Here is a 25,366-nt window from a genome sequence, read left to right as displayed (position 1 = left end):
TGTGTATTTTTCACAAAACAACACTCATGTTGTGTTTGTCCAGGTTGGCTCTCTATTTAACACTGACACTATTGTTTAAATGGTGCAATCAGTTTAAACAGTGTGCTCACAAACATCTCCTGCTTATCTTGGCAGGTAATAAAGCCCAAATTCATCACCAGCATTACGTTGCACCTTTTTGTTCGCATTTAACAGGCGAGTGTGTCATCCAACAAGTCTCCCAGCCTCCACATGGTAACAATGAGTGTAAGGGGCCTGTAATATTACTAATGAGGGGTTATCTGTAGAGCTGAGAAGCACACTGAGTTTCCCTTGTACACAAATGAATGAATACGTTATCTTTATTCCTGATAAAAGAGTGCAACAAAGATATAAGGCTGCAGCAAGCACTTTAATGAATTGAGTCTGGGGAGACGTGGCCCTGTGGTTTTTTTCAATTTTTGCCCACTTTGGAAAATCCTTCACAATTTTCACATATCGCCCCAACTGTGCTTGATTTTGCTCATTTCTCACTCAGCCCGCCTCCCTGGCCCCTTTTAGCAAGGTTTGGGACAATCGCCCAGCCTTCCCCATTTTTGATTTTAAAAAGTCTGGGACCCTTACCTAAAATATATTGGATCTACACTGTCATCTTCCTTGCTACAAGGATTTCCAAAATTGTCTTAGACTGAACTCGCTCCTTCTTTGTTGAATGTTGGCCCCCCAAGTTTTGTAACCTTTTTTTATGTGTGTCTAAATGTGTCGCTGGAGCTGGATTTGATACCCACTATTGTAATTTATTGTAGGTATCTATTTGCATATTTATTTTCTCTGTCATTACCATCTAGTTTTTGTATCTGCCATGTGTTGTCTGAGCTGTTTATGTTCTGTGTTATATAAGGGGGGGAAAAAAAGATATTTAAAAAAAAAAATGAGTTAACTAAAACGAATAAACCAAAATGAGTTGAACTAAATGACTATAAACTAAAATGAGTTTATCTAAATAAACTAATGTAAATGAGTGTGACCTCTCTGCTGTTCATGGTGTGTTTCCTTCTAACCGGAAGGGGGCGGAGCCAGCTGTAACGTTAGCAACCACGCTGAGCGACAGGAGCGGTTTATCGTGAAGGACTGCTCTCTCTCTGAAACATGCCTGTAAATACTGACTGATTTTTATATCCTGGCACATCAAAGATAATCGGATCTACCTGTGAACCATCTCTTCTTCTCATCCGGTGAAGGTAAGAAGCCCGAAGCTGACGGTACTTCGACGCCCGCTGGCAGGCTGCTGTCTCCGGTGTGATCATGTAATACAGCGGGGGGAGAGTTAGCAGGCTAACATGTAGCTAGCATGTCACAAGCGAGATGCTTATCAATACCTTAACATCTCACTCCTGTATAACCCTATATGGCTAAAACCAGCTATTCCCTGCTTTTTTTTGACACCGTGACATCAATGATAGCTTGCTCTCATAGGGAGATATTGACGAGATGAGTCATTATCACCAGCAGGGTAATGCTAATGTTAACAGCGGAAGGTTGCTAGTCAGCTAATGTGACGCTGTCAAAGCCTCGCCTGGGTTTGACAGCTCAATTTTGAGCAGTGGACAAGGCCAAAAAAAAAGAGGCACACACACCTCTGTAATGCACGCTGTCTTTTTATCTCACGCAGACCACATGTATCCCCTCTTAGCTGAAATACAGTGGAGGGGTTGTTATGTTTAATATTCCTGCACTGCTACTTGGCTAATGTTAAATGGTAATGTGCTATTAAGAAAAAAGGGTGTTTAACTATAATGCTGCCGTCTTATAATGCATTATGTTATTATAATCTAACTTGCAATCATTAAGTTGCTTAACTTGTTAAATAAAAGGCAAAGGCATGAAAATCTGAGTCATTATCAGCCTGGTTTTGCTTTGGGTCAACGCCCCGCCCTGACTGTACTCCTCCTCCTCATCACCTTCTTTGTGCAGAGGTAAATCTCCCTGCATCATTATTATGTCTGTCTGCTGTGGGAAGACACTTAAATAAAGGTGAGGATGGTTTGAGATGATGAAAGATGTTTATTTTTCTTCTTCTTTCTTTAAAAAAAGCCTTTTGCACAATCGCTGCAGGCTCACCAGTGAATCCACCCTTGCTAACTCGATTTTCTTCCTTCTTTGTAGCACACTAGTTGTAATAGTAGTAGACTGTACTAGTGTTCACTGTTCACACACACAGTGAGTTTGTTCATTTTGACCTTTCGAGCAGAGGCCTCCAAAGTTCAGGGTTGTTATAGCAGTCTTGTAAGAGAAATTGAAATGTTGTTGACCTTGTGTTTTTTTTTATAGATATATTTGGGTTTACTCCATGCATGTTAAACAAATAGTGTGTAAAAACCAGACTGATAAGAAAGTTTGATAGTTAAATAGACTCTAGAGATAGATGCTCTGAGGTGAGGAAACACCTCATAGTAGTAATTACTCGTACAAGACTGAACTTGAACTTAAAAGGATTGGTTTAAGTCTGCCAGGAGCCCAAATTGAACACTTGAAACATGTTTTTCTTGCTGTAATCATCCTTCATGTTAATACCAGCCATTAGAAGATGTCTTCATAATGCACTTACAAGGATTAAACCAAAATCCACAGTCCTGCTCCAGCGCAAAGATAATTTAAAAGTTTATTTGAAGCTAATGTGAAGCTTCAGCCGTCCAAATTGGTAGATTTCTTTCAATGTTACAGTCTTTTTAGTGCCAAACTCCCTCTTTTGTTACTATACTTCCACCACAGCTCAACAGGGAAACACAAAGAGGGAATTTGATTTGATTAAATGTGGCAGAGATCCACTTTAAATGACTATAGCCTCATATGACTATAGCCTCATATAAGCTTCAGATAAACTATTAGAATGCATTTTCTGGCCCTCATCACTTACATTGAAAGCACATTTGAAGCGTATTTTAACAGCCAGCATGATGAACAGGAGGAATAATTACAGCGAGGAAATATTTACACCTGACTTTTGTTAAAAACTGTGAACCTGCCCTTTAACTGAGGAGCAGCTTCTTCCTGCGTTCCCGCTGAGCTCCCCACTGACCTGTTGTTTGGAAACATGATGTAACCACATTATGTTTTGCATCCTCTTCTTTGCATGACAGTGTAATATCAGCGTGTCTTGTCTGCAAACAAACAGCATCTCTCGATCTTTAAAATCTTAACAAATGATCACTTCATCAGCCGTGAACGTGAAAGTATCAGCTGCTGTGATGTGTTGTACATTTGTTGGAAGTAGATTTGTTGGTTTGCTGTGATCAGTCCGGGTTGTGTTAGTGTATGTTTAAATCTCTGAATCTCAGGCAGCTTCAGGGAGGAGTTGTGAGCAGACTCTCTTGCTGCCATCATGCCCACTGACACCTGAACGCTCCTCGACAGTCAAAACGTTAACATGCAACCTCTAGGGCAAGGCAGCTTTATTTATATAGTGCATTTCATACCGAGGGGAAACTCAATGTGCTTTACATAAAAACAAACATTTAACAATAAGAAATGGAAACAAAAGAACCCAATTTTAACAAAAATAAAACAAAGTACAGAAAAATAGAAAGAGAATAAGGACATAAAAAGCTAGACTAAAATAGAGCATAAAATATGAGAGTGCAGCATAAAACAATGATTTGCATTAAAATCATTAAAATGACATACATAGTGCAAATGAAAGATTAAAATTTAAAGTGCTTTAAAAGAGTTCAGTCATAAGCACATGGACAGAGAAACATTTTTTAACCTGGATTTAAAAATGTTCACATTTGGGGCTGATTTCAGACTCTCACACGGATCACGCTTCGCAACCCTCACCCCGATGCGTTCACACATCCAAAAATCTGTCAAGTCATGCAGACGACAGACTCATTAACGCTAAAAGTTTTAGCTCTGAAGATTTTAGCCAGAGAAACTTGAACAAATAAGCTTACAGTTAATTAGCAGGTTCTTAAATGCGTCTTTAATTATTTATCAATATGTAATCACATGTTTTATGCAGCGGACTAAATGCTTTCAGTTTCTTATTTCCTGTTTTCATTCCTTACATTACTCAAAAGGTGCTTTTATATTTTTTATCAGATGTGCTTTTTCCCCCTGAGAGGGCGTGTCTTAAATGTACTGACCATATAAAGCTTCAAACTTGTGACTTAAGTTGTTCGTGACGCAGCAGTTCTTCTAATTCATGACCCCCTGATAGACAGCCGCCAAAGGGACCACTGTCTTCTGTCCCCAGCTCCCCTCGGGGAAATCTGAAGCAGTGCACGAGCTTCGTTCCCCTTTTGTGGAGGAGACGGGACCGCGGCCTCGTCAAGAAGACTGATAAAAGAAAAGCTCCAGTGGGTTTCTGCCATCCAACTGTACGGGTCTTTTTCTTTATACATTTAAATATAGAAGTACAGCAGTAGTTTCTCATACAGTAGATTAACTTGTGTATAAAATTAGACTAGATCTTGAAAAGTCTTATTTGGAGTAACATTCATCGTCAGCTCGGTTACAACACTTTTAAATATATTATCAGACTTTTAATTGCTTCCTCTGAACAATCAATAATAGTTACAGCCTGTTTAAGAAGCTAAATGAATTGAACATCCCTACAGAGAAGGGCGATAAAAGCTCTTTGCCAGTGAGGGCACATAATTGTATCTTAAAAGGTGAAAATGTTAAAAAGGCGCTGCCCCAGTGACAAGATTTTATGCGCTAAAAGAAACGATTCTGCTCTACTTTCTTTCTGAGAATATAAAACAGGTCAGAGATTAGTATCCCAGTTTCAAGTCTTGTCGTAGATTTCACATCATCTGTGTGCAGCAGGTATGAGTTTGATTCCTCGACATCTCTGCTGCTCATTTTCTCTTCAGACTAACTTTAAACAGCTGAGGTTTGTCTTTTTAGGGTGCTGAGGGTACACTTTAAGTTATTGATAAGCATAAATCTGAAGTCTAAACACCTTTCAGAGTGTTTAACATCAGTTGTTTGTTTTACTGAGTAGCTGCTGTATAACTTAAGTTAATGGGACACGTGCACATAGTCTGATTTCTCCACAGCATGCAACCACTAAAGTTCACAAAAAAAACCCCTCCCACACTCAATCAGGAAACTACTATGCATGTAAACACCCTCAGTATCACTCCTCCTCTTTCTCCTTTATCCCTCTGACATAAAGTACTTCCTCCACGTTGTTACGTCATTTCAGGGCACCCCATTTATTCGTCTGAACGACGCTGTCACCAACGGCACACGACCGACTTGTGCCCATTCGTCGAGCTCGTCTCAGTTCAGCCTGTCCTTTTTTTTAACATCTTTGCTGTCAAATAGATTAAAATCACAGTTAAAGTTAAGATAGACGTTTCTAGATTTGTTGATTCAAGCTTCGGTGGCGTGCAGAATGAAACTGTTCCTGCTGTGTGTGTGCAGAAGATTTGTTAAGACACGTTTCCTACATCCGATATTGTGTGTCGCTACGTTTTTTTTCTGCCCTGTCAGCACAAAAAAAAATAAAAATCATTATTTATGGCAGTTCAGCGCTATGCAGACACGGCTGCTTCCTCACGAGCTGTGAACAGCTGCTGAATGACATGCTGCTCGGTATTTAAGTGGCTGATAATAAGAAGAGCTCGTCAGTCACGCAGGCATGAGCAAACTTCTCTCATGTGGTGCTGACTCAAGTTACAGTAGCTGGACTGTTGTGCTTGTCTCTCTGAGGTGATGCACTATAATCAAGTCGTCACACATTTAACACTCACTATAATAAACACTCCATAAAATAACAGGAAGTCCTGACCTGTCGTTTTAAAGAAAACAAACTCGTGAAGTCACCTGACCCAAAAATGAAAGTTGCATACTGAATGTTTTCTTCCTCTTGCTCCGCCTGTCTCTCGTAGATCTTTTTTTTCGGTGAGCGATGCCGCCGGCGTCCAGCTGCGACTGCCCTCACCTGGATTGTGTGGGGGAGATCACCAAGGAGGAACTTATTCAGAAATCTCACGTAAGTGCCCGTCCCTGTCATGATGACCCCCTGTTTTACTGCTAAAGGATAGATTTGCAATTTTTCAAGTGATAAAACAAGTCAAGTGCTCTTATGAAGATTGAAGCAGGTTTCACTCGCTGTTAGAAGATCCACTCCAATTGTGCCTACAGTCTAAGTGAAGTGGGGGTGAAATCCGAAGTCCTTGTTTTGTGCAAAAATGTGTTTGACTATGAGGTTTAATAGTCTCAGTTGGTCAAATATTATTGTAATAAAAAAAATCCCCTCTTGGTGTCTCAGTGGACGGTGTTTTCCTGTCCAGCTGCAGTAGCAGTATCACAACAAAAAATGGGGAATCTGGCACTAAAATGACAAAAACTTACTGAGATACTGACTTGACTTGATTCATTTTGACAACTGAAGCTTCATTTTAGTTCACACTGTAAGCACATTATGGAGGGGTTTTTTCTTTTTTTGTAATTAACTTTCCATTGATATCAAATACATAATTCCTTCCACAAATTACATCCTGTGTAATGTTTTCTAGACATCCAAAACAGTACAAGAACTACAGGAGATGCAAACCATAAACAGGCATAGTCTTATAGTCATCCATAAAACAGAGTAAAACAAAGATAAGGTTTGCTTTTTTTTCAGTCCTCTCTCCTTAATGTCACTCCCTCCATTCTTAGAGAACGCTTTCTCTCTTGATGGAAGATATTGAAAAACTTATAATCATGTGAATATGGAGGGATTTTTTTTTTGGTCAGTCAGTATGAACAAGAGGAAGGATAATCATAAAAATGTGAACCTTTGCTTTAATAATGGTTTAATAACTCTTTAATTAAACTTCACCTAGTCTAAATGTGTTTTTCTTCCTTGACAGAAATATGTGATTGTGGGTGTTATCGTCCTTATCAGTCTGTTCTTGAACTTTGCTGTTGTTTCACTGATTTCCTTTTAAAACATGTGACTCTAACAGGAGTGTCTTCATACTTTTCTAGGGCCAGTGCCAAGACTGTAAAGTCGGAGGACCAAATTTGTGGGCGTGTTTGGAGGTAAGACAAATAAACTTTATCATCGGGCGCTTCTAACTCTTTCCCACTAGAAACATGTGCTTGTTTTTTTTAACACCTTGGTGTCGGCACCCTGTGTTTGTTTTTCTCCAGAATGGCTGCGCGTACGTAGGCTGCGGAGAATCTCACACTGACCACAGCACTGTCCACTCACAGGTGAGAAATCTTAAAGTGACCGTTCAGATTTTTTGATGTGGGATCATATGAGGTTTCCATAGTCAGTGTATTTACCTGCAGTAGATTTGGGTCAGCGCCCCCAGAGTATGGAGAAGCAAACGGGAGTACCGGCATGGAAGCTAAATAATGTATTGCTGTGGATGGAGCCAACAGTAAAATGTATTTCAGCTACATAAATAAAAGGCCCACCTGTCAGTTTAAGTATACGCAATATTTATTTATTTTATTTTATTGCACATAAAATACACACATAATACAAGAAATCTACATAATACATGCAGAACATTGAGATTTGGAAACGACAACAATAACTAACTAAAGATAAATGTGCAGGAGGAGCCAACAAAACCCATAAAAGCGTGTTGGGTGGCGCTCCTATGTCGAGACATGCAACATAAAAACTTAAGAGTAGAGACATTCAGAAAAATACTAAACAAAAACATAAAAGACTAAGGTTTTACAAGTGTAACAAGTACATTTAGAGTATTTTCACTGCTTTCCCCTGCCATCAGACAGCCCATTTCTTTGGCACTACATTTTCCTCAGCTGTTGAACTTCCTTATGTGTGCCACACACCATATTATGCTGCAGCAGCACTTTCTGACCCAAACAGCTGTTCTGTGGTGTTCAGTGTGCAACATGCCTAAGAATAGGGAAGTAGGGTTGAGAAAATATATTGAGAAAAAGCAAAGAGCTGTCATACAACAACGTTAAGTGGAAGAAAAATATTCTAAATATAATGAACATTTAAACTGGGCCTTTTTTTTGGTAGGTCCGTCCACAGCAGTACATTATTTAACTTCCGTGCAAATTCTCATGTCTGGTTCTCCAAACTGCTGGCGGGGAGGCGGGGGTGTTGACCCAAATCTAACTGTGAAAGACTACCTCATATAACCCCACTTCAAAAAACTCTGAACTATCCCTTTTAAGACCTTCTAATGCCTCTTCCAGTTTGGAGATGATAATTAATGCATAAAGATGAGACAGGAAGAAATGTGACTTAACAACTTTTGAATGTGATCTTGAATTAAAAAAGATCTAACTAGAAGAGGAGTGGAGGTGTCAAAGGAGAAGCGGAGGAGGCACAGATGGCAGGACAGGACAGGAAAACCACTTCAGAGTCCCAGGAGCAGTGACTCGGAATAAAACTGCCTCCAGCGCTGCCTTTTCTTTCGATCAAAGAACCTGCACGTGCATCTTTTTGCTTCTTTTTTTGTGCACGTATTTGTGCACGTATTGTTATAAAAACCACCCACCCTGCTTTTGCTGCCTACATCTCCATATTCAGTGCAGCTTCAGCAGTGGATCATCCATTATTAATTGCCACTCCTCGGGGGAAAGTGGGGGAGATTCACTCGTACTGTCAGTTCCATGGTTACAGTATCTGCACCTCCTGGATGCTCTGAAGCTTCACTTTGTGCCTCCGGCGCTCTCAACGTTGACTCAGGCTTTTTTTTCCTCCAGCACATGAGGACCAAGCGGGGGGAGAGATGGAGGAATATATGAACGCTAACATGTAATTTGCTCTCCCACCCAGCTCTTTCTGCTTAGTGAGTGAGCAAGTGAGTTGTAGCTCTCGTCCCCTAAATCAAAGCCAAATTAAAAGTGTGCCAGTGAGGAAGTTTAATATTAGCTGATCAGTTTTAACTGATATCACAAGCCCACAACCCCCTTGCCGTTTGTGTGTGTTCTAGCTGAAGCCTTCTTTAAATCTTGTAAGAATGAAGGCCATGCTTAATTAGTGTTCTGGAGGCCCTGAAGGGAGGGAAACATTTTAATCTCTCGACGAGGCAATGAGAGAGGGACTGCTGCTGGATCAGATCAGAGGAGAGGTAGTGTGCGAGAATGACTGCCTCTGCTAAGACCGTTATGAGTAAGTATGAGTGACTGTTTCAAAGTCTTGAGCAAAAAAAGTCACGCTCGTTGCAGAAGTAGAAGCTCCAGTTCTGTATGTACTTCTTAAAATGAGTGTTTACTCTTAGACTTAGCAGTAGAAGCAGACCTTTTCCTAGAATACACAATTAGTTCATCACTTCCTCTGCAGTTTTTCTGGCTTTTTGTGCAAATAAAGCAAACTCATTGTCAGATTCGCCCAGAGAAGAAATGTGTGAAAGGTGTTTTCTCATCCGTCTTCTCTCTCTAGACTTTTCTTAGTAATGTCTTGGCTGCTGAGAGTCAGAAAGGAAAACCTTACAGCGGAGTTGTTTTTTTTGTTGTTTTTTTTTTTGCAAACCGCAACCAGACCCGACCTGCTTTTTAATCAAGAGATCATACACAGAAGCAGATGTTGGATCTAAGAGCGTACAGAGATGATATAAATGCTTTGCAGTGTTTTATTTCGTTTGGCGAAAGCACACGATATGAGCTCTGACATGATAAGACAGGTTTGTGTTAGGAGTGCAAAGTGTTTGTTTTGCAGCGGAGTTGAGAATATTCTCTAAACCCTATAAATCCAGCTTGTTATGAATGCTCTACCTGATACAGTATACATCCCTTCATAAATGATTTAACGGGTGAGTTTTGTGGCCGTGCTCAGCCTGGTGTGTCCCGTCTGCCAGCTCCGCACCTCTGCTCTTGTCCGCTGTGTGCGATGGCTAATGCAGCCCTGATGAATAATGCAGGGTCGGCTGGTCGGCTGCTGCTCACGTTTGCCTGCCAGGCCGCTGGTGTTTGTCAGGAGGCAGCAGTGGGTCAGCAGAACTCGGCCATGTTTCTACAGCAGCGCCAGTCTGCCCTCCTCCCGCCTCCACCTGTAACCTGAGACATCTAACTCTGAACTAGTCAAGTCAATGTTATCTGTGGACCACACAAATTACACGCATGGCTCAAAGGGCTTTACCCCTTTATCCTGAGATCCTCAATTTGGATGAATAAAACTCCTCAAAAAACAATCTTTAATGGACCAAAAGATTGTTGTTTGTACAGAGTCAAGAAGAAAAGAAAAGAAAATAGTGAGACTGATGTGTTCCTGAAGTGTCCACACTGTAATGTACTGTATTTAGTTTGTATGTGTGTGATAGTATTTTACAGAAGGAGAGTAAGGCCTAGTGTTGGATGTCAGCTTCTTTTTTAAGGTCACATAAAATATTTATGCATTTTGAGTAGGTTTCTTTTTGGAAATGGGTTACATGGAAACTCCATTTTTAAAATTTGGACCTAGAAATGTAATTTTTCATGATGACAGATGGCAAAAAGTACCTAAAGTGACTCCAAAATGAGCTCCGATATTAACAAAAAAGCCCTGAGTATAATTTTACTTCCTGACCAGCTTCTGTTGTTAGTGTGATCATTTTGGGGATGGACGTTTGTGTTTCAGTCTCATGCACCTGTCTTTAGAACATCTGGATGTTTAGAAGTTATTTTATTTGTCTTTATAGCTTCTACTAAACTACAATATCAATATAGACTTCATTCACAGCTAACATTTTGACATGTCATAGCAGGAAACACACAGGTGGAATTAATTACAATAATTATAACTGAATCCCTTTTGGCTTGGCCAGCTCCAGAGCGCTGCTGTTGTGCATGATAGCTCACTGATTGGGCTTACAGATACCCTATTGTTTGTATTATTAGTTCCACCTGTGTCTTTTGTGCTATGAGAACTCAAAACATAAGCCATGAATAAGGTGTATTGTAACAAAAATTGCCTTTTTGTCAGTGATATAAAACATGTTTCAGTACTAGGATGTCATCATAGGAGGGGAAAATGTGGGATCTGGTCTGCAATTCCCCTTTCTGATCTGAAAACTTCCATTATGCTTTAGAGAAAAGTATTTTTTAACTTGACTATAAGCTGCAGCAGAATTCTCATCATCAGGTGCAGCTGCCAACAAGCACACCTAGTTTATTTCTAACTAGTAAGCTTGATTAATAGATTGTATTATGAAGCTTCCTGTTGATAAGAAAGCGCACATGTGCTCTGTTATCAGGTAAATATTAACAATCTCTTCTTGTTTCACTGTGTTCGCAGGAGACACGACACAACCTGACAGTGAACCTGACCACGCTTCGAGTGTGGTGTTACGCCTGTGGGAAGGAAGTGTTCTTGGAGCGTAAACTCGGCCCTCACTCACCCCACGCCAACAGTAAACCCCTTCCCTCCTCACAGAATGCTGCTCAGGTAAGAGCCGGGTTCCCCTCCGTCATCATGTTATAATCACGGTCAACAGCTACGTCTTATTTTAAAATAAAATAATAATAATAATATTTATAAACTTTATTTCTATTGCATCTTTCAAAACCGAAGTTACAAGGTGCTTCACACAATGCAAGTAGAGTTGTCCTACTTTACAATACATGTTCACATGATAATCGCTTAGTTACATAATAACTGTGTTCTTTCAATACGATAATAAATTGTTAAATTATGTGTGGTCATTCATTTACTAGATAAGATTTTTATGATGAGTTGTGTGTGTGTGTTTGCTGTATTGTAGGATAACAGCAGGGCCCCTGGGAGCCCGACCTCTTTGAGAGTGCCCCCTAATGGTGGCTGTGAAGACCTGGACATGGAGACAGAAGAGGAAGACGAACTGCGTGCCCGAGGTCAGCAGCAGCACTGGGACGTGTGCAGTGTTTATCTGTCTGTAACATGAATGACACAAATAATGAGTTGATTTTAAGAAATTATGTCAATTGAAGAATTATGGTATAACAAGCAGTCTCACTCATTATATTGACACATATTGGACATCAGAAAATGCTCCATCTATCACAGGAGACACTCTTCAATCCATAAATATCAACAACAAATAAGCTAAGAAATGTATAAATGTTGCAAAAGAAGGTGACCTACATGCAGTTATTTCATACTTCCTAATCTACAGTTACACAGCTGCTGCATACAGTAGCCAATCATTTCTCGACGGTGTTATCATTTAATTATAATAATTGCAATCATAATACTTTTAAAGTCAGTGAGGTGAGAAAATGTAATTACATTTAATCACCTCTTATTCCGAGTATGACAAAATTAAAAAAGTGAGAAATTGCTCTTATGCTTGAGAGGTAATACTTCAAATACAAAAACTCAGTAATCAGCAGTTAGTTTAGTTTAAAGTGCGGGTTATGATTGGAATTAATGAAAGCACTAAATGAGTGCATCGCCATGAGAGTTTTTTAAACGCGCATCATGCTGACTGAAAGTACTTGGCCTGACTAACACTAGTGGATGCATTGCCTCATTTTGCCTCAAGACTTAAACACACCACCCATGAGAATGAGAGCCTTGTTTCAGATGTTGACTAAAGCCAACATCTTAAACACACAACAAACACAACAAACACAACAAATGAACCAACTATTTTTTACATGATTGTGACTCTCTAACAGTCTTGTCATATGCAGTCGTTGATAAGAGCTGACTAGACACAACTGTGCCAGACAAACTGTAAAAACTAAAGGCAGACAGTTATACACATGGCCTCTAAGCAGGACTACAGGCCACTCCTTTGTAGCTCAGTGGTTTGAGCCAAGCAGTAACACTTTCAGTACTGAGTTCTTCAGTGCTGCTGGAGCCACCAACGTATATATAATGTTTCCACTCAGTGCTGTGAGACTCACTGGTGAAAAAGCTCCACCTCATAACATATGTTATGTTAAACCTCATGTGGCGTAGCTCAGGAGTTGGCAGCAGTCACCGCCTTGGCTAGTTTTGTCACAAATACAGATCACATGATCAGGACTCAGGAGTAAATAGGCTTAGTAATGTCTCCCTGCAGAATAGGGTTGGTCATTTAAGATGAATGAGCTACTCCTGCAACAACCAGTAAAACAAAATCTGTGTCCACTGCCTCACAAATGCTGATCTAAAACTTCTTACTCGATTGCTACTTTTTTCCTCTGTAGCTGTAAAATATTCGTTTAGAAATGCATTTAGACGTTTTCTGGCTGCTGTCAAAATTTAAAAGCATGTGATGTGTGGCTTGTTGTAATTTCCCCGGTGTGTTCGGCCTCCCCGCAGGCCTCACAGGTCTGAAGAACATCGGCAACACCTGCTACATGAACGCTGCCCTCCAAGCCCTGTCCAACTGGTGAGACTTAACCCTCTCCCCACATCCACCTCATCTCCGAAACCTCTACTCAGTGTGTTTTTTTTTTTTCCTTTATCTCACTTCCCACCCACCACTCACACTTTCAGTAGTCTTTTGCTGTTTTATGACTACCTGCCTGCGTCTTGTTGACTGTGAGAAACAGCCGTGGACGTTGCTCATTTCGGAGAGTAACGACTGAGTGAAAATTGCTGCAGTGCACCATTCGAGAAGGCAGAAACGGCCTTTTGTAGTTCCCCGTAGGGTCCTCAGTTACAAATGAACACCAACTATTTCCCCATCTCTCCGGTCCCTCCTCTTCCTCCTCTTCTCTTCCTTCCCTACCGTGCCTTTTTATGTGTCTCCCTTTACTGTTTCTCTCTTAGTCTGCCACATTTTATTGTTTACTGAATTGCCAGTCTGTCTGATTTATTCCTTATGATTGGATTGTTGGTGTGGTCACTTAAATTAGGGCTCCACTGCAGAGCCTAAGGCTGTTATTACTTACTTTTTATTTGATCTTTCACGATGGCACAGCAAAGCACAGCAAACTCTCCTTAATACTGCTATACACCCAGAAGCTGTTTTTCTTTTTTTTCTAAATTAAACTGATGATGCTGAGTCTGGATAGAAGTCAAAATGGGAAAAGATGTGGGTCAAAATTTGCAATCTAAATCACGTTCCAAAAATAGGGGAAACTGAGTCACGCAGCTGCGGAAGGAGGGAACTTTTTCTGAAACTTTCCTTTGATGTCTGTTTGTGCGAGTGCTGCTTCTTTCACTTACCGTCGGGTCATTATTTAGTTCGAAGGACTTTCTCCTGCCAATGGAAGGGGAAACACTCCGTGCCTTATTCATTCTGTAGTTTGTCTTTTTCTCACAGAATTCCTGTTCACTCCAAATCCATCAATAGAACCCCCCCCCCCCCCCCCCCAGCTGTTTTTCTTGTCAGCTCTTTCCGATGTCCTTCAACTCAACTTCAAGCTGCGTGTGGAGTTTCCTTTCATGAGCCAGTTCCTCTGGGAATTAAAGATAGTACTGTACGAGTGATAAATGGGTTTGAATGAAATATAATAAATCAAAAGTACAGGCAGGAGACAGTGTTGTGTAGAAATGCAGAAGTTGAACCTCTCCAGATCTCCTTCCCTATTTTTCATCATGTCATTTTTTTGCTTTGTGTGAACTATATCAATATCATTTGGAGGTCTTATCCCATTTTCAAACATTCAGTTAGACATTATAATCTTCATTTAATTATCTTACATTTTAAATATCTGGTTCTCATGGACTTTTTTAGAATTGGTCATTGCATCACAAGCTTTTTGGTTGTAGTAATCAAAGAATAAAACTTGGCCTGTTTGGTCCCCACATATGATATATTTATCCTTTTTTTTTTTCCCACTGCAGTCCGCCCTTGACACAGTTCTTTCTTGAATGCGGTGGCCTGGTGAGAACGGACAAGAAGCCTGCACTCTGCAAAAGCTACCAGAAACTAGTGTCTGACCTGTGGCACAAGAACAGGTAGGCATTTGTCACCTTTAATGGTTAATGGTTAGAAAATACACATTCACCTGCAAGCCAAGGTTGCTTTCAGAGGTCACTGTTTTTATTCTTTTTAAACCAAATATAACTTTAAAAATGAGTCTAGAGTGATACTTTACACTTAAACTCCTCTTACGCCTTCACAGCCAAACATGTTGTTAATGTCCTTACTCAGCATTATCTGCGGCTTTATTCAGAAGACTTTGTTCAGCAGACTGTGTTTTGTTTTGTCACATTGCAGACCCTCCTATGTGGTCCCGACCAACTTGTTCCAGGGGATCAAAGCCATAAACCCCATGTTCAGAGGATATTCTCAGCAGGTTGGTGCTTTGCAGATGGTGAGAAAAAAAATAAAAATGTGCACGTGTGCATATTTATCAAGAAAATAGAACATGGAGACACTTCACAGTTGGAGACATATTGAGGAGTCTGTGATTATTGAAAAAGTAATACATTTTCTTTGTTCTTTTTTTTCTTATTTTCTCTGTGCATTTGGCATAAAAAAATTAAATTAGGTTTAAATTGATTACATAGTCAGAAGGATTTGCAGTGATGTTTGGGTGTTTTAAAATGTGTTCATTAATGTGCGAGTCTGACACCCAGACTGTTCAGTTGCCCCAGATCTTATACACTCCCCTTTTCTCTTCCACTCCTTATTCCTCTTTGCTCATTCATTTACAGAAATTACATTAGCTCCAGCTCAAATCACTCAGTCAGATAAACGAAAATCCCTCGCTTGGTAATTACTAATTCGTAGCTACAGACTTTCATTCAAACAAATGCACACATTAGGTATATTGTTTGAGTTGATTCCAGGTGGAGCTTCAAAGCAGATTTTTATTTGTTGTAGGCATTGCACATTTCAAAGGATGTGTTACTGAAGTACATCTCGTCTTTGTCCAGCGTCTGTGAATAAGGGATTTATAAGCCTGAATGGTGAAATGGTAAAAGGCTCGTTTCCTCTTGGTTTGCCAATGTTTGTTCAGGGGAGTTAGCTGAGGAATATTCATTTGTCATGCCATGTTGGCTGCGCAGCCTCAGAATTAGCATCGCTATGAATGAAGTCGGAGAGGGAGGCTTGAGAGGGAGATTGGATATCTGAGGTTCATTAAGTTTGATTACACATTCATGAGCATTTGGTTTCGGATTTTGTGATGCAGAATCGGTATAAACAAGAAGGTGAAGTGGTTGTTGTTTGTAATTTAGGAAGAATTAGCTTTGGGATAATCTTTGCCATGTCTGTCAAACACAATTAAACTTTGGAAAAATGTATGCTTTTTTATGTTTTAATGTTCCTCTCAGGGAGAGGAAATTAGCTTTTTTCCACAAACTACAGTGATCAAAAATAACTGTTGGAGTAGAAAAACTGTCAGATTTCACCAGCTAGAACTAATTCGCTATTACAGCTAAGATTTAGATGATAAAAAGTGAATCATGTTGTGTTTATCCCGGCACGGCGTCCAGGACTCCCAGGAGTTTCTGCGCTGCTTGATGGATCAGCTCCACGAAGAGCTGAAGGAGCCGCTGCTCGAGCCTTACGACCAGTCCAACGGCGTCACGGTGGACGACGGCCCGGAAGAGGACAACCGCAGCCAGTCAGACACCGACTTCCAGTCATGCGAGTCCTGCGGCAGCAGCGAGCGAGCCGATAACGAAGTGCTGGGTGGGAACGTGCTGATGGACGTCACCAACGAGGCAGAGATGCTGATTCCTGAGCAAGATGAGATCCAGGCCAACAGGGAGTGGCAGAAGGAGAAGAACATGATTAATGACCTGTACCGCTGCGGGGTAAATGGCGTTATGGGTGGAAGCAATGGAGCGGACATAGACAAAGATGTTGACACCACCACTGAGACCACACCCATTATCAGCAGCCAGGGAGCCATCAAGGTTCAGGGCAGAACATCAGGTAATTAAAAAGAAGAAGAGACATGCCAGCTCACATTCCCTGCAATATTTATTTTCACAATTATTACTTGAAATACATGCCTAACTTTTGATATTCAGCATATTACACTTATGGTGTTGAAACATAAATATTTGGCCTGTGGTCCACCAGATTCCTTCCCAGACATTCAAATCTCCAACAACATAAGACCGCAGAGTCCAGTCCCCATGGAGGGACACATTTCCAAAATGTCCAGCAGCCCACCCAAAGCTGCCTCCGGCTGGCCCAATCTTAACCCTGCACACAAGAAAGGTACGAAGCTTTGGTTGATCTGTATAATCACAAGCAGCTATGCACAGATTCGAAAGCTTAAAAAGTCATGATAGCAGTGTAGTTTAACCTGCGTCTATCTTTGCTGACTCTTGAACATGTGAGATAAAAAAAGCCTGATTCTCACATTTCTCCATCTCTCTCTCACTATTGCTCTGCCTTTCCACAGCAGTGACCACATTCTCGCCACCAAAGAGCAAACGTCAGAAGAAATACCGCAGTGTCATCTCAGATGTGTTCGATGGCACCATTGTCAGCTCAGTTCAGTGCCTCACCTGTGATCGGGTTAGTGTGGAATTCATCTTTTTTGGGATAATGGGATTGCTGAGAGAGCTGGCAGCAGAGGAGTACACACTAGGGAACGGGGCATTGTGTTATAAGTCATTTCAAGTTTCTAAAAATGGAATGTAATGGGAAAATGTTTTTTGTTATACACTGTTATTGTAGTTGTCGACCCGCTGTCATGTCAAATATTGTGATATTTGTGCTGTAGTGATAATACTATTCAGCTACAGAGTGACATTTACTGACAGATAAAACCTAAACCATGTAAAGGAATTATAATTGAAATGTGATTTTTCAGTTGAGGCTGTCAACAGATGAAGCTTAACTGTCTGTGTGTTCTGTGGCCGTCAGGTTTCTGTGACCCTGGAGAACTTCCAGGATATCTCGTTGCCCATTCCGGGCAAGGAGGACCTGGCCAAGCTCCACTCGGCCACCCACCAGACCTCCCTGGTAAAAGCTGGCTCCTGTGGGGAAGCTTATGCACCGCAGGGTTGGATCGCCTTTGTCATGGAGTACATTAAGAGGTGTGTTTATTATATGTTCACAAAATTATGCTTTTTACATTTCAAGCATTAGTAGCAGATTTTGGTATTTACAATAATCTGATGCTGGTAGTGACGCTGTCCGTGTCTGTTTTCGACAATCATTTTAACTCCCAGAGTGTCTGGCTGCTCAGTTTGAAAAATCTTGAAATGTACTTTCCTCTTTTTGTTAAACATTTCTTCACATGGAGCACCCTGGCGGTCGAGTGGTTAGAGCGCATGCCATGTAATCGCAGCGTCCCTGGTTCGAATCCAGCCAGGGACCTATGCTGCAGGTCTCCCTGTTTCCTGTCAGCCTCTCTGCCAGTTACTGTATAAACAAATAGCATAAAAGCCCAAAACAAATATTTAAAAAAACAAACATTTCTTCTCATGTCTGTTTCTGTTTTCAGTTGGTTCTGGGGTCCAGTGGTGACGCTACAAGATTGTCTTGCAGCTTTCTTTGCCAGAGATGAACTAAAAGGTGAGAAAGTGCAATCTTACATTTGCCAGTTTGTTCTTCCAACACAAATATTGAGAGGACCTCTGAGATTTTAACTTGTAACTTTGTTTTGTTTTTCTAGGAGACAACATGTACAGCTGTGAGAAATGCAAGAAGTGAGCACTTTATTTTGAATGCTTTTTCCAGAATATTGAACTGGATTATTAATTGATTTTTCACATAATTTAACAGGAAAAATTAAAAATGACATAACCCAACTTCTTCATTTTGTTTCTTCTTAGATTACGAAACGGAGTCAAATTTTGTAAAATGCAAAGTTTGCCGGAGGTAAACACACAACTCTAATCCTTCACATCATGAAGAAACTCAAATCTTTCTCCTAAAGCCTTCAAACCCCAGCTGTCTAAAATTTTAAAAATTGCGTTTCTTTGTTCCAGATCCTGTGTATCCACTTGAAGCGCTTTAGACATGAACTGATGTTCTCGACCAAGATAAGCACCCATGTCTCCTTCCCGCTTGAGGGTCTGGACCTGCAGCCTTTCCTTGCCAAAGACAGCACTGCCCAGACCACCAACTATGACCTGCTGTCTGTCATCTGTCACCACGGCACTGCCAGCAGTGAGTGGGCACATAAAGCTGGCACATAAGAGGCTACATTCACCAGCCTCTAGAAAGATTTCACATATGCTTGTTAGGTTTACGAGTGCTAGTCTAATTCATTCTCCTGTCTGATCCCAGGTGGACACTACATAGCCTACTGCAGGAACGATGCGAACAATCTGTGGTATGAATTTGACGACCAAAGTGTGACAGAGGTCTCGGAGTCCTGCGTCCAGAATGCTGAAGCTTATGTGCTCTTCTATAAGTAAGCTACGCCACACTTGAATATTAATCATTAACATTTTAAGATTCAGTGAGTTGATTTTAGCTTCCTGCATAAATCTTACATTTGATAACTGAGTTTCGATACTGTGTCTGCTCCTGTCACAGAAAAAGCAACGAGGACGCACTGAAAGAACGTCGGAGGGTGTCAGGTTTACTCAACATGATGGAGCCCAGCCTCCTGCAGTTCTACGTCTCCCGACAGTGGCTTAACAAGTTCAAGACCTTTGCAGAGCCGGGACCAATTTCCAACGATGACTTCCTGTGTTCGCATGGAGGTTCGTATGAACACGTCGTTTTCTTACCGAAAACATCCCAGAAGTCAAAGCTTCTCTGACCAGGGATTGTTGTTCTTGTTCTACGGTTAGCACAGAAACAGCGCTATGACCTCTCTTAACACAGCTTTTGCTTTTGATCCTCGCCAAGGATTTTTGACTTTGACAAAGACTACTGAGTATTCCCTTCGCAACACAGCCGACTTCAAAAGGGGCTTTTACTTCTCTTTGAGCAGATGATCCTTTCTTGTCCTTTTAGTTGAAAAGAAGGAAGGATTCCAACAGGGTTTGTGCCAATCCGAATCGGCTCTTTTCAAGCCTCCATTCAGAGAGCAATTGAAATTATGGAATGGAAAACTAAGTTGGAAGAAATGTACATTTTTGATGAAGCTGTTAGACTACAGTAGCTGTGAAGAATGTGCCTCATAGTGCAGATAAGCACCTTCAGGTTGTTTACCTCCTTCTGTACAGCTACACGCACATGATAAATGGCTAGTGAGGTACATAAACAAATCATATCATATCATATACATATACATAAGGAAATCATATCAGTGCAGTGAAACCATGATTGTTTGCCAGCTGTGTGGCCAGTTTACTTTATTTATTTATTGGAATCTGACTACAGTAGTTTATTTTCACTTTCCTCCACATATCAAAGAGTGGCATCAGATATCTATATTAAGACATACATAGTGTTTATTAGGAGCTCTGGCAGCATGTTTCCTCAGGAGAGATTTTTAAAATAAACAGCCATATACCATAATGGCACTTAAAGAGGAAATACACCAACAAACAAAAAATAACTTAGCTTTGAGTTACATATTCATATATGTGCTGCAGTGCAATTTAAGCATTTAATATAATACAAATTATTTAAATGTATGGACCCTCTACATGGGACGACTAATACAGATGATTATATTGTATATTTATTTAGTTTTTTAAGCATCACTTTTCATTATCCGTCATCATCTAGTGTCTCTGGTTTTCAGCATGCACACATTTTGTAGCGTTGCATTTGTCTCTGCTAGGTCCGAGTACAAGCTCATCTTTTTGTTTGTTGTGATTTCAGAGGTTAATTAAGTGATAAGAAAAGGCAGAGTTATTATTTAAGGGGGGTTGGTGTAAATGTTACTTTTCATATTATACAAACTTATAAATTCTTCTTATTATGTTGCTGTTCAAAGGACGGTTAATTTAAAAAGCAGACAGTGGGTTCTGTTGTTTTGGCACTATAAAGGATTATTATCCTTCTCATCTTTGTAGAGAAGTAAATTAGTGTTTTTTAATTTGCTCGATTTAACTATGTTGTGTAAATCATTTTTGAAGTCAGTAGGATTACAGTCGTCTAGGTAAAAGGAGAACGAAAGGAGAACTGTAATAAAGAAAAAAGCCTATATTCAGTATTTATACTTAATTTAGCCAGTATTTATTACAAGCTTTTTATTTCCAACCATCCATTTGAAGTTTTTTAGTTAGATGTTTTTATTGCCACACCACGCCCATGAAAGGCAGAAAGGTTTCCTCTTTAAAATGATTTTATCACTATAACAGCACCAGTTTGTTGTTTGTAATCCTGACAGAATAGGACTATTTGTCATCTAATGCAGCGGTTTCCAACTTTTTTTGGCTAGTGACCCCTTGAAATGATGCAGTATGTACTGTCACCCCTTATCACAGTTCATGGCCTTATGGTGGAGAGTGATTGTTTCTTCTCAGTTTGTTTCATTGGAAGGATTTCTAGAGCTCTAAAGAGGAGAAGATATCTAAAACGTTTGATAAAAGAAAAGCAAAAGAAATGAGAGAAAAGTCAGGAAAAAGAAACATTTCAGAGCAGATTTTTTCTTATTTTTATACCTTGTAATTATCTTGTGATGCTTTACATATATCTTTAAAACACCACTGCTCTAATGATAGGGTGGAGAAGGAGGAGAGGGAAAAAAATTGATATTAGATAGGAAAAATAAGACAATTTTGAGCAGTGACTTTGACATATTTCTGCATAATTCAGCTTCTTGGCCTGCGACACATAATAATAGTAATGCTTCCGACACTGATGGGACAAAAAATATTCTACATATTACCACATTACCACATTACCATTACCTTTTAAAATATTACATTTCTCATGTCTGATGGATGTTGTGCTCTTGTTTTATCAGGCGTGCCCCCCAACAAAGCAACGTTTATTGACGACCTGGTAGTAATGCTGCCACAGAACGTTTGGGATCACCTGTACAGCAGGTAAACTAAATGTCTGACGCTTTTCAGATCTCCCACCACTCATTTTTCTTTAGTAGTGTAAATGTAATATTCGAGTAAATGGCCCTGGGCTTCTCTTCTGCAGGTACGGAGGAGGACCAGCTGTCAACCACCTGTATGTTTGCCACACGTGCCAGATTGAGATAGAAAAACTGGAGAAACGGCGCAAGTCGGAGCTGGACATGTTTGTCAGGGTGAGCCTTTATTCTCTGTATGTTCTCTGTAAGGCTGTAATAGAGAGCAAGGAAGACATAGCTTTAGCCAGATGCAATAAAAACTGAAGTGAGCGATAATGCAGCGATAATGTGTCAGTGAGCCAGTGTGCAGCCAGTACTCATATATGTGTGTGTGTAGGCCTATTCCTCCTGTCTATTTAACCAGTTGATAGGCTGCATGTGCTGGTGCTCTTCACCCCGGCAGGAGATGAGAGGTGTGAGCCTGATGAAAGCCTTATCATTAATGCATTGGGACAGATGCAGCTGTTATAGTCTACTCAGTCTGCCCACTCACACAATGGCTGCTCCAGAGAGATTGATGTTGTTTGCGTGCGTGCGTGCGTGCGTGCGTGCGTGCGTGCGTGCGTGCGTGCGTGCGTGCGTGTGTGTGTGTGTGTGTGTGTGTGTGTGTGTGTGTGTGTGTGTGTGTGTGTGAAAGAGACTGAGTGAGAGAGAGAGAGAGAAAGAGCTTCAGCAGTCTTAACAAGAGGAACAGGAATTGTGTCATTTCCAAGAAAGATGAAATTGGTGCAGTGTGGTGTTAAGGCTGTCATCTAATTGGAATAACCACCAGAGAGAATCGATTAGGTTTTTCCATCTCCTCTCCTCTCAATCCTTTCATCCTCACTTAATTTTTTTCCCCTTCTCTCACACCCCACCACTCCTGTTTCACTCTTCCTCCTCCCCCTCCCCATCCCTTTTGCGTCCTTTCTCCTCCCTCTGTGTCTGTACCACTCACTCCTCCCCCATTTCCTCTCTCCCTCTCCTCCCTCTGCTCTCCCCCTCTGTCTCTGTAGCTGAACAAGGCGTTCCAGGAGGAGGAGTCTCCAGTGGTCATATACTGCATCAGCATGCAGTGGTTTCGTGACTGGGAGGGCTTTGTCAAAGGAAAAGACAATGGTAATTGGACAGAAGGCTTGCCTATCCATCGACAATCCTGCTTAAATGTCTTATTAAAAGGCTAAGTCACTCACTTCTACCTGATATCTGCTGAATTATGATGATTTATCATGGAAAAAGCTGCTTGAGTTTTGTTTTTATGCACATTTCTCTTTTAAAACAAGCACTTGTCAGGTCTACACATTTTTTATGGAGGAGGGAAAAAAAGGCCAATAAATAGTTTTCCTATACAAGGTCCAAATTCTTGAGTTACAAGAAACGTCTCATGTTCAAAAGAAACTGTGAAGTCCCAATTCTTGTCTTTATTTATCTTCAAAGAGCTCGCTTTAGTCCCCCGAGTCAAGTTTTCCCTCCTGCTACAGCAAAATGAATCGCCAAGATACAGTGCATTTTTATTCCACTTGTTCTCATTTTTTGCTCCCATTCCTTTGTATTGTCATATCTATTTATAACAGCTTATAACAGCTGGTGTGATTCCAGACGTCTTTTTCTTTTTTCCTCTGACTTCTGTTCCTCGAATATTTATTTTCTCTCTTGTAGTAAGCAGAGAGAAGAATTGTCCTTTTTAAAGTGTGACAAAAACATTTGACATTTTAACATTGTTGCTCTTTGAAGCATTTAACAGAGAGCTTTAAATCTCTGGGGGGGGGGGGGGGGGGGGGGGTGCATGCATATTACTGCTGTGTGTAATCATGACAACTAATTGACTTCCTTCCTTTTTAAAGATCCACCGGGACCAATTGATAATTCCAAGATAACAGTAAACAAGAACGGCCATTTAACACTCAAACAAGGTACAAACTGTTATATTTGTATTGTTTATCTGCTTTAATGCTCGAGAAGTAGCATAAAAGAAAAGTGAGAAGCATGAAATAAGTATGTTAGAAGTATATAAACTGAATAATCAGAATATGCATTTTATTCTCGATGTCAGAACAGGTCTTGCAGTGCCTCTGTGGATTGTAGTAATATCTTTGAACTATGCATATATTGGTGATCTTTATGTGTGTGTCTGTGTGTGTGCGCTTTCAATTACGCTACAGGAGCTGACTCGGGGCAGATCTCTGAGGAGACGTGGAACTTCCTCCACTCTATCTACGGCGGCGGTCCCCTGGTGACAGTTCGGCCAAACATTAGCCACCAGGAAGCAGAACCATCACAGTCGGAGGAGAAGATAGAGGTGGAGACGCGCTCTGTTTAATCAAAGCACTCGACAGCAAACAGCGAAAAGAAAAAAACATTTAAGAAACAAAAAAGCCTTTTTATTTTGCACTTGACTTTTATTTAAAAAAAGCATTCAAAGCAAAGGACCTCATCTTTACCGCTACATGACAGCCTTTGACAGCTGACAGAGGGAATTAACATGTCTCTAAAAAGGTTTGTCATGTTGTACAAATATGTATAAAGAGCTCCTGAATTTCTATTAGCACTGTAGTATTCATGTTTCAGGTTGTTTTCAGAACCAAGCATTTAAATTGTGTGCAGCTAAAAAAAAAAAAAAAAAAATCCACTGAATGCCATATTATTTTTTTCTCTCTTGACCAAATGAGCACATATTGTATGTCCATGTGTCTTGTGTTGCTGATACCGATGAATCACAATACATCTTGCTGTAGATATGACTCACTTTTTCTGTTGTAAGATAATATTGTCCAATGAATAGTAAAGAGGAGCAAATTGTGACACTTCAAGTGATTAAAATTATAAGGTTATGAAGGGACTAATTACCGGCTAGTCTCAGGAATGAATTTTGTGTTTTGCACTGTTCTGTAGACTTACAAATTTGGCATGCTCACGCAGATGTCTGGTTTGCATTTGAATGTACCAGTACTGATAGTATGTTGGTCAAGATTCAGCACTTGGTTATTTATGACAGAAGGGAGTGTTTTAATATGATGTTAATAGATTTTTTGTAAAAAATATGTGGCAGGCAGAGTCAGTTAAGAATGCATGCTTTAACACTAAATCCCAGTTTAACATCACATGTAACTGCATGTAAATGCAAAGCTGCTCATAAAATGTGCGCGCCAATCACAATCCGGATCAATCTTCACTAAATTGTACAGCTACAGAAAGCACATTGCAGTATATGTAATCAGCATTATCATCAGCAATCTAATTAAAGGCATTATTTTTGTGTATGGGCATGGTGTTGCTTCATGTGTTGGCTGATAACGGGGATAAACAGGATGCTGTACTGTATGTTTTTTGCATATGGATGTCCCTTGAGTAAGAACTGTTCTGATTTTTGCTGGCTGGCACTATTAAAACTTGATGGAAACTTGTTGAACATTGTGGTCACTTTGATTTTTATCACCCATTGCTGATTTAATGCTTGTTGAGTGTGATGAACAAGGTGGTGGTGGGGGTGTAAAAGAAACAAGGGGTGGGAAATAAATTGTAATGTTTTCCATTTTGTAAAGTGTCAAGAAACATCCACCACACTTAAATGTGATACCTCCAGATATAGTCTGTGACCGCTTGCTACTCTTGGCAGGGTCCAAAAAATGTACAGTATAGTGTTGCATTTTAGACGAGCGCGGTTGAATCGTCT

General features: G+C 40.4%; 1 protein-coding gene across 3 annotated transcripts; it reads left to right on the top strand.

Moving 5' to 3' along the window:
* The first annotated feature begins 1,075 nt into the window (after positions 1–1,075).
* Positions 1,076–25,102, top strand: usp33 (ubiquitin specific peptidase 33). 3 transcript variants are annotated; one of them, XM_062428779.1, is made up of 24 exons: positions 1,076–1,220; positions 5,880–5,983; positions 6,967–7,020; positions 7,132–7,194; positions 11,189–11,338; positions 11,655–11,763; positions 13,181–13,250; positions 14,654–14,767; positions 15,030–15,108; positions 16,253–16,697; positions 16,848–16,988; positions 17,176–17,291; positions 17,643–17,815; positions 18,226–18,296; positions 18,397–18,430; positions 18,557–18,602; positions 18,713–18,893; positions 19,014–19,140; positions 19,266–19,435; positions 21,598–21,679; positions 21,783–21,891; positions 22,710–22,812; positions 23,538–23,606; positions 23,856–25,102. In XM_062428779.1, exons 2-24 carry the CDS (start codon positions 5,900–5,902, stop codon positions 24,011–24,013), a joined length of 2,748 nt encoding a protein of 915 aa, XP_062284763.1. In that variant the 5' UTR covers positions 1,076–1,220; positions 5,880–5,899; the 3' UTR covers positions 24,014–25,102. The 3 variants fall into 3 exon arrangements, with proteins under 3 accessions (XP_062284763.1, XP_062284761.1, XP_062284762.1); XM_062428777.1 differs by having other exon boundaries at positions 15,030–15,126; XM_062428778.1 differs by lacking the exon at positions 1,076–1,220 and adding an exon at positions 4,267–4,358 and having other exon boundaries at positions 15,030–15,126.
* The last annotated feature ends 264 nt before the right edge of the window (positions 25,103–25,366 follow it).

This window comes from Scomber scombrus, chromosome 11, assembly GCF_963691925.1.
Source record: "Scomber scombrus chromosome 11, fScoSco1.1, whole genome shotgun sequence".
NCBI classification, from domain to species: Eukaryota; Metazoa; Chordata; class Actinopteri; order Scombriformes; family Scombridae; genus Scomber; species Scomber scombrus.
The sequence above is the reverse complement of the archived record's forward strand: the minus strand, read 5'-3'. Positions and strand labels throughout refer to the sequence as shown.

What these genes read in the sequence shown, in the direction of transcription:
- usp33 (XM_062428777.1), top strand. Translation starts at nt 5,900, where the DNA reads ATGCCGCCGGCGTCCAGCTGCGACTGCCCTCACCTGGATTGTGTGGGG. An exon ending in ATTTGTGGGCGTGTTTGGAG is followed by an intron (nt 7,021 to 7,131) that starts GTAAGACAAATA and finishes GTTTTTCTCCAG; the next exon opens with AATGGCTGCGCGTACGTAGG. An exon ending in CTCCAAGCCCTGTCCAACTG is followed by an intron (nt 13,251 to 14,653) that starts GTGAGACTTAAC and finishes TTCCCACTGCAG; the next exon opens with TCCGCCCTTGACACAGTTCT.